The 9,735-nt window shown below is 45.3% G+C and overlaps 1 protein-coding gene across 5 annotated transcripts in view; it reads right to left on the bottom strand.

Annotated features, from left to right (window-relative positions):
* Window positions 1–9,735, bottom strand: part of HSF1 (heat shock transcription factor 1) — a 33,098-nt gene that overhangs the window by 12,812 nt on the left and 10,551 nt on the right. The window contains exon 1 of one of the 5 annotated variants that reach the window (XM_023508376.1): window positions 2,586–2,732. The exons of the other annotated variants lie outside the window; for them this stretch is intronic. Coding sequence (XP_023364144.1) covers window positions 2,586–2,615 — 30 coding nt within the window. The 5' untranslated portion in view covers window positions 2,616–2,732. Of the gene's footprint in view, window positions 1–2,585; window positions 2,733–9,735 lie in introns of those variants that run through there. 5 annotated transcript variants of the gene reach the window in all.

Consider the following 9,735-nt stretch of genomic DNA (forward strand, 5'->3'; position numbering starts at 1 on the left):
TCGAACCCGCCACCTTAGGTGTAGGTGGCTGGCGCCTTAGCCACTTGAGCCACAGGCGCTGAAGCCCATTTCTACTTTCTTTCTGCGACTCTGATGACACAAACCTTAGGCCTCTAGGTATCACTCATTAGTGTCCTAGGTTCTGTGCACTTTCTTCCTCTTTGCCGTTTAGACCCAGATGCTTCAATTTTTTTGTTGTCAAGTTCATCGACTTTCCTCCATCACGTGCACTTTGCTATTCACCCTGACTAGTATTCCTTATTTTGGTTATTATAATTCTCAGTTCAAAAGTTTCAATTTAGTTCTTAATTTATAAGTTATATTTCCTTGCTAAGCCTTTTGTTGTGTGGGAGGGCAAGCCTTATATTCATTTGGAGAGTCTCTAGCCTTACTTTGTGCAACATTTTAATTTATTCATTATTTTTTACAGTTTTTTGGGGGAGGGCTGGGGGCTGGGTTTGAACCCACCACCTCTGGTATATGGGGCTGGTGCCCTACTCCTTTGAGCCACAGGTACGACACTAATGAGTTTTTGTTTTTTATTTTGCAATTTTGTCCAGGGCTGGGCTTGCATTATTATTATTTTTTTGGAGATGGAGTCTCACTCTGCTGCCCTTGGTAGAGTGCCATGATATCATAGCTCACAGCAACTTCAAACTCTTGGGCTCAAGTGATTCTCTTGCCTCAGCCTCCCAAGAAGCTGGGCCTACAGGTGTCCACCACAATGCCAGGCTAGTTTTTCTACTTTTAGTAGAGATGGGGTCTCAGTCTTGCTCAGGCTGGTCTCAGACTTCTGAGCTCAAGCAATCCACCTGCCTCAAACTCCCAGAGAGCTATGATTACAGGTGTGAGCCACCACACCTGGCCCTTGTGCAATAATTTTAAAACAAATGTACTGAAGTTTCACTATCTTTGTCATTTTACCCACTGGCTTCTTTTTGCTATTTCCCATGCACACTGAGATTTTCCTGGTGTTTTGTGTACTGAGTAATAGATTCCATCACATTGTTATGGGTTGAACTGTGTGTCCATACCACACATAGAAAGGTATGTTCGAGTCTGGAACGCACTATCTCATAATGTAACTATTTGGAAACAGGGTGCTGCAGATGTGATCAGTTAACATGAGGGTACACTGGAGCTGAGTGGGCCTCTCATGTGATATGACTGGTGTCCCATAGGAAGACAGCCATGTGAAATACACAGGGAGACCATCAACTGACAAAGGCAGAGACTGGGCCATGTGGCTATAAGGCAAGGAACACCAAACACTAACAGCAGCCAGTACAGGCTGTAGGCAAGGAAGGGCCTCCTTCAGGCTTCAGAGGGAGTATGGCTCTGGCACCAAACCTGTGAGACAAAAATTTCTGTTTTCAGCTACACAGTTTGTGGTACTTTGTAACAGCAGCCACATGAAGCTAACATACGTGGGCATTGTGAATGTTTTGTTGAGGGTTTAGGTTTTGACTAATTCCTATGGAGAATGTTGATGTTTCTGCTTTAGCAGGCAATCAAGCCAGCTGGGCTCAGGCCACACTCAGCACTGGGTCAGTTGTTTTCAAAGCCTCTGCGAAGCTACGAGACTCACCCCATGTGCTCCACCTAGTGGCTAGTCTGGCATCTGGGCAGTGCTGCATCCTGGAGTTCAAAGAACTGGAATATTGCCTGGGATCAGCTCATGTGCACACTGTAGCCACAGGGAGCCCAGGAGTTCAGACTCAGCCCCATGGGATTACTTTCCTGAGCCACTCCTTCTCTGCAATTTCCACAGTACTTTCAAGTTTCCTGAGGCTCCATTGTTTAGTTCTCTGGCCAAAGAGCTGGGGGTTTTGCCCCCTCTGCAGTGAGCCTCCCGAGAATGCTGTTGTGTCTGGGTCTCAGGGGAAGGGGCTGACAAAGAAAGAAACAAATAGGCATTCCCACCTCAGCCTCTTGGAAACACAGCTCCTCCATTCCCAGAGGAAGGTTATCCCTCTCTAAAGAGTTTTAGGTGCTGGTGGGCCTGTACTGCTACCACTGTCACTGCCATCTCTGCAGCTGGGGTGTGAGATGATGGAGGAGAGAAAAGAGAGAGAGAAAGGGATGAATTACTTCATCCTCTGAGCACGCTCTAGCTGTGGGTGGAGGCTTCTCCTACAGCCTTCTCTGTCCACACCAAGACACACTGTGGGCTTTAGGGTACACTAAATCCAGGCCAGGGTACTGAAAGGAATAAAAATAGCTATTTGACCATCAGTTTAGTGGCACTTTACATTCTGGTATTCTTTGCCAATCCACATGCTACTTTCTGGAATCCTCAAATAGTTTCTGTACCCTGTCAAGATTTTATATTCAGTGAGAGGAAGATGGAAGACTTCCTCCATCTTACCTGGAACCAGTGCACCCTTTCCCTCCTCTAGGTCAGCAGTTGGCAAACTGTTTTTCTTTCTTTCTTTTTTTGGGTAAAACATCATAGTAAATATTTCTGTCTTCATAGGCCATGTGGTATCTGTTTCTCTGTACTCAACTCTGCTCTTACACAAAAGTGGCCAACGTCAGTACGTAAACAAGCAAACGTGACTGTGTGCTAATAAAACTTTACTTACAAAATGGGCAGTGGCTAGATTTGCACTCATGGATGGAAGTTTGCTGACATCTGTCTTCAGTCATAAGTCATTGAACTTCCAGTGCTGTTTGAGAAGTCCAAAGCTATGTGTTTCCTAATTCTTTGCATGAGAACTGTTCCTTCTCACAAACCCTGAAAAATGATAGGAAAATAATGACTTTCCCTTTGTCTCTTGGATTCTGAAATATCACTTTTCACAGTGATGAACTTTGTGATGAGTCTTCTTTTGTAATTATTGTGCTAGCAAGCTGAGAGGCTCTTAACTCAGTTTTAGGGAATTTTCCTGATTTTTTTGTAAGAGTTCTGTTACAGTTCTCTTTTTCCTTCTTCCTAAGACATCTATTACATCTATTAGGTAAATATAATGGTTCTTTCTTTTTTTCTTTACTTTTTTGAGATGGAGCCTCAAGCTATCGCCCTGGGTAGAGTGCTGTAGAATCACAGCTCACAGCAACCTCCAACTCCTGGGCTCAAGTGAGTCTCCTGCCTCTGCCTCCCAAGTAGCTGGGACTACAGGTGCCTGCCACAACACCTGGCTATTTTTTGGTTGCAGCCGTCATTGTTGTTTGACAAGCCAGGGCTGGATTCGAACCTGCCAGCTCAGGTGTATGTGGCTGGTGCCTTAGCTGCTTCAGCCACAGACGCCAAGCCGATATAATGGTTCTTGAATCAATCCTCTATCTTAAATATTTGCTCCTGTTTTTCTTGTCTTTTTTTTTTTCTTTCCAATATCAGGGTTATTTTCTCGATCTTCTTTTAGCTGTTTTAACACATTTTCTAGCCCTGCATCTGACTGGATGGACTCCCTCTTGATCAAACTCCAGAAAATCCTAAAGCTGAGTTGCTGGTCACAGGGAAGTCAGACAAGCCTCTTAATGCCCCTCCCTTTCTGGAGGAGGCTCCGTGTGCTAAATCAGTAACAACCTGATGCTAAATCGTTAAGGGGCCTAAAGGGTACATAAGACAAAGCTTCATTTCTTTAACCAATTACAAATCAAATAACTCCTAAATATACCTGTAACCTGTATGCCCTCACTTTTCTAGAGATGTCCAGCCTTTTGTGGCCAAGCCAACATACACCATCCACATATTGATTTAGGGTCTCCCTGAATGTCTAAAATCATTTTCTCAGGACCTCCTGAGGCCGTGTGTTCTAGGTTAGTCACATATACTTGGCTTAGATTAAATCTCTTTAAATTATTTTAAAGAGGCTGGGTACCGTGGCATATGCTTATAATCCCAGCACTCTGGGAGGCTGAAGGAGGGGGACTGCTTGAATTCAGGGTTTTGAGACTAGCCTGAGAGTGAGACCCCATCTCTACTAAAAATAGAAAAACTAGCCAGGCATTATGGTGGGCACCTTAGTCCCAGCTACTCAGGAGGCTAAGACAAGAGGGTCACTTGAGGGTGGCATCCATAACTAGGTGGGTAGGGCGCTGGCCACATACACCAAGGCTGGCGGGTTTGAACCTGGCAGGGGCCAGCTGAGACATCAATAACCACAACAAAAAAATAGCTGGGTGTTGTGGTGGGCGCCTGTAGTCCCAGCTACTTGGGAGGCTGAGCCAAGAGGATCACTTAAGCCCAAGAGTTTGAGGTTGCTGTGAGCTGTGATGTCATAGCACTCTACCCAGGGTGACAGCTTGAGACTCTGTCTAAAAAAAAAAAAGTCACTTGAGCCAAGAGTTTGAGGTTGCTATGAGCTATGAAGTCACAACACTCTACCCAGGGCAATGGAGTGAGATTGTCTTAAAAACCAAAAAGCCAAAAAGTCATTTTACAGAAATCTGGGTCTTTTTCCATCAACCGTTGCTTGGTCATTCTATTAGAGAGTAAGAGGCTGGGCATTCACTTTACAAAGGGATCTGATCGGTTGGTTCACAGCTATAAGTATCTGACAGTCTTATAGGGCTGATAACTTCCATCTATGGTGGACTCTATGGTCCTTGACTAAAGGTGCACTCCTGGTTGTCAGCACTTGTTCAGTGCCAAGTATGGAGAACAGCCACCAAGTTTCCTACCCTTCTACCCTGTACCCTGGCCCTTGCCTGGCCTGGATGTACCCAAGTCCTGGACCTAGCAGACCAAAGCTTCTATTATACTCCCAGGGTAGCAGAGGTTCAGGTTTACAAGCCCTTAAATTCAGACCCATGGTGTCTGTCTTCAGAAGTCGCTGGCATCTCTATTTCTAAGTGACTGGAGGCTCTGTGAATAATCCATCTGGTGTGAGGTGTGCTCCATGCTGCCTGCTTGCTTAGTTGCTCTGGTCTGCTGAGAGATTTTTATCTTCCAGAATAGTTCCTACTGCTGTTTGTCATTCCTGTTCTCTTGGTGTTGTGGTATTATGCTCATTACTTTTTTTTGAGATAGACCCTTGTTTTGTCTCCTAGGCATCATAACAACTCATCGCAATCTTCAATTCCTGGGCTCAAGCATCCTCCTGCTTCAGTCTCTCGAGTAGCTGAGATCATAGACATGCATCACCATGCTTGGCTAAATGAAACATTTTTTTCATGGACATGCAGGCTTGCTCTGTTGTGCAGGCTGGTCTTGAACTCCTGGCCTCAAGAGAGATCATCTTGCCTCTGCCTCCCAAAGTTCTGGGACTGCAGGTGTAAGCCACCACACCTAGCCTATGCTCCCCACTTTTAAAATTAAACTCTATAATTTAATGAGGCTCAACCAGAAATCCTAGGTACTCCATAAATACTAGCTCATTCAGTCTTCATAAGCAACTGAGGTCAAGGAGGAAAGCAAGGCTCCAAGGACACAAGAAAGGCTGGGTCCTACACTCAGCTGTGTGGCTGACCAGAGAGACCCTCCACTTCCGTGCTGGAGACAGGCACACGTGGGTTGGGTGGGAAGAGGGACCATCAGTTAACTAGGATTTGTTGAGGAGTGAAAGGGGTCAGTCACTAGCTCACTCTTCCAGAAGCATGGCTGTGGGGGTGGGGGGAGCAACAGCAAGTGGCGGCAGCTCACAATGGGGCTGGTGCAGTGAATAGGCATGTTTAAGAGACAAGGCAGGTGCTTGGTAGGCTGCCGAGGAATGTGTCTAGTGTAGGAGCTGGGGAAATGAGGGAAGAAAGGCCAGGTCCTTTGGGCCTCCACCATTTCCCTACACCTTACAATACATGGAGGTGCTTTGTGGGGGCACCCACCCCCCACCCAGTGACTGAAACCTCATGCAGCCTCCATCCCCAGGCTGGGCTGCTCAGAGCACCACATCTGCTTTCTGGGAATCTCCATATAGCGGGCCACTAAAGACTCCCCTCCCCCATCTTTTAAAAAAGCATAAAGTAATTTATAAACAGGAAACCCCATCATTTTAAGTGTATAGCTTGATCAATGTTCAGCATGCAGTTAATTCAGCATTACCACATGCAAGGGACAAAACACATTTCCATCACCTCAAAAAGTACCCTATATTGATTGATTTGTAGTCAGCCTCGATCCTTCACTCCCATGAACTCCATCCTGTTCCCATGGTTCTGCTTGTTCCAGAGGGTCACACAGATGGAATCACATAGCAAGCGTACAGGGCCTTCTGTGTTTGAGAGCTCTGCTTTGCATGCCGTGAGATGCAGCCATGAAGCAGTTTGTTCCTTTCAAATGCTAAGTATGGATGTCCTACAGTTTATCTGCTCCCCGCCCCTATTTTTTTTTGAGACAGAGCCTCAAGCTGTCCCCCTGGGCAGAGTGCCATAGCATCACAGCTCACAGCAACCTCCAACTCCTGGGCTCAAGCGAGTCTCCTGCCTCAGCCTCCCAAGTAGCTGGGACCACAGGCGCCCGCCACAACACACGTCTATTTTTGGGTTGCAGCCATCACTGTTGTTTGGCAGGCCCGGGCTGGATTCGAACCTGCCACCTTAGGTATATGTGGCTGGTGCCTTAGCCACTTGAGCCACAGGCACTGAGCCTCTGCTCCCCTTCTGATGGATATTTGGGTTGTGCCTAGTTTTTGCTATAATGAATGAAATTGCTATGAACATTTGTATATGGTTTTTACATGGACATATGTTTTCATTTATCTCGGGAAAACCTACAGGTAGGACTACTGTGCTGTGTAATGGATGCTTAGCTTTGTAAGAAACCATCAAACTATATCCCAAACTGGAATACCATTTTGCATTCTTGGTAACGTGAGAGTTTCAGGGGCTCTACACCCTCCTCAGCATTTGGTGTTGTCAGTCTCTAAGTTTAGACTCTGTAGAGAGTGTCTAATGATGGGCGGTACCTGTGGCTCAAAGGAGTAGGGCACTGACCCCATATGCTGGAGGTGGTGGGTTCAAGCCTAGCCCCGGCCAAAAACTGCAAAAAAAAAAAAAAAAAAGACAGCAGTAAAAAGATCTAAGCAAATCTTTAGTACAGCAAATTTGTACTTAGAACACAATACAATGATTTGATTTTAGCAAGAAAAATAAGTTTAATTTGGTAAAAGAAACCAAATGCTACATTATACTGAATACTAAGCTAAGTAACCATAATTAACCTTAAAATTTCCCAATTTTATAATGACTGTTGAACAGCTAAATTTAAGGTTCATTTTTATTTTTGGCCAGGGCTGGGTATGAACCTGCCACCTCAGGTATATGGTATGGGGCTGGTGCCCACTCCTTTGAGCTACAGGGACTGCCCTAAAGCTCATTTTTTAAAAAGGGGTTTACTGTTTATAAATTACTTTGTCACCCTCAGTAGAGTGCCACGGCATCACAACTCACAGCAACCTCAAACTCTTTGGCTGAACTGATCCCCTTCCTTCAGCCTCCTAAGTAGCTGAGCCTACAGGTGTCCGCCACAATGCCCAGTTATTTTTACAGATAAGGTCTGGCTCTTGCTCAAGCTGCTCTCAAATTCATAGGCTGAGGTAATCTACCCAACTTGGCCTCCCAGAGTGCTAGGATTACAGGTGTGATCCACCTTGCCCAGCAAAGGCTTTTTTTTTTTTTTTTAAACAGAGTCTCATTTTGTCGCTCTCAGTAGAGTGCCATGGAGTCTCAGCTCACAGCAGCCTTGAACTACTGGGCTCAAGTATTCTCTTGCCTCAGTTTCCTGAGTAGCTGGGAATACAGGCATCTGCCAGAACACCCGGCTATTTTTAGAGATGGGGTCTCTGTTCTTGCTCAGGCTAGTCTCCAACCCGTGAGCTCAGGCAATCCACCCGTCTCAGCCTCCCAGAGTGCTACAAGTACTGAAGTGAGCCACCTCGCCCAGCCTAAGGCTCATTTCTTAAATTAAATGCCTATTCAACAAAGCTAATGAGAACACACTTATGCAAATTTACTAGAATGCCAGAGTGAATAGGAGACATTATTCAAAGATGAATAAGAAAAGTTCTACTCTTTTTCTTCATTTGTGCGATCAGGTTGCAAAGGATAAGCTCATTAGATTCAGTGAGGCCTTCATTGTATTTTCCTTCTGTTTGCTCTTCCTAAATCACTGCTTCCTGTCCCTTCAGGGATCCGATTCTCTTTTCCAGGATCTTTAGAGGACAAACAGCCACTTGGGAGGTGAGCTCACAAGCTGGATTCCCTCCTGCAAACTTACTTTCAGCTTTCCTTGAGGAAAGTGATGCAGAATTAGTGGCAGAAGTGGAGGAGCCAAGCACCTTCCCAGGGGTCTGAGAAGCCCTCTCTTTTCTGCAGGTGCCTGGGATGCTGCTTTAGCCTGCACCATGCTCAAAAGGGCCTATTGAGTTCTTTACATATTCTGGATACCAGATATATGCTTTGTAAATATCGCGTGGCTTGCTTTTTGACTCTTTTTTTTCTTTTTTAAGAGACATGAGCCTCACTTTATCACCCTCGATAGAGTGATGTAATGTCACAGCTCACAGCAACCTTCAACTCCTGGGTTTAGGCGATTCTCTTGCCTCAGCCTCCGGAGTAGCTAGGACTATAGGTGCCCACCACAATGCCTGGCTTTTTTTTGTTGCAGTTGTCACTATTGTTTAGCTGGCCAGTGCCAGGTTCGAACCACCAGCCTTGATATGTGGCTGGCTCCCCACCCACTGAGTTACGGTGCTATCTAACTCACATTTTAATCTACGATTTATTCTGAGTTAATCTGTGTACATGGTGTGAAGTAAAGGCCAGGGTTTGCATTTTGCTTGTTTGTGTCCAGTTACCCCAGTGCAATCTGCTAAATTGACCCTTCCTTCTCCACTCAATTACAGTGGCACAAGGGTCCTCAAACTTTTTAAACAGGGGGCCAGTTCACTGTCCCTCAGACTGTTGGAGGGCCGGACTGTGGGCCCTGGGATGAGTCAGCTGCTAAGCAGGACAGGCAGTGGCAGCTAAAACACCTGGCGGGGCGGATAAATGTTCTAGGCAGGCCGCACGTGGCCATAGTTTGAGGACGCCTGCAGTGCCAAACCAACCACCCTTATACAAGGTAGGTGAGTCTAACCTCTAAGCTCTGGAGTCTATTCTATTTACTTATATTTATTGTGCCAATATAATTCAGTCTTGATTAGTATGGCTTTATATGGTAGGTCTTGACAGCATGAATCTTCCAATTGTGTTCTTTTTAAATCTCTAAGTATTCTGTTCTATGATCACAGTATTTCTTTCCATTTATTTGGGTCTTCAATTTTTTTGAGCAACATTTTGTAGTTTTTGGTGAATAATTTTGTGCATATTTTGCAAGATTTATCCCTGTTACATTGCTAGGGATGGCCCCAATGCTCCCTCCCTGTGGTGCTCACACCCTTGTACTGTGTCCCCCTGTGACCCATCACACCCACTGGAGGGGTGGCGTCTGAGAATGCATTATAAAAGCCACTTTTTTGGCTCTCACTCAGATCATCTGCTCTGGGAGAAGCAATATGCCATGTTCTACACAGCTCTACAAAGACGGCCACACAGAAAGGAACTAAAGCTTCTGGCCAACAACCAGAGAGAAACCGTGGCCTGTCGACAACCACCCGCGTTAACCTGGAAGCAGTTGAGTCTTGAGATGATTTCAACCTCCTAAGAGACCTCAAGGCAGAATTAATTGATGTGTCTCAGAAACTGAGATAATAAATGTATATTATTTTAGGCAGTTAAGTTTGGAGGCAACAGTTACACTTACATAGCAAGAAATAATACAACCACTAAATCTCTTGTGCTTTTTTTTTTTTTTTT

This window comes from Otolemur garnettii, unplaced genomic scaffold, assembly GCF_000181295.1.
Source record: "Otolemur garnettii isolate 467f Iridium unplaced genomic scaffold, OtoGar3 scaffold00245, whole genome shotgun sequence".
NCBI lineage: Eukaryota > Metazoa > Chordata > Mammalia > Primates > Galagidae > Otolemur > Otolemur garnettii.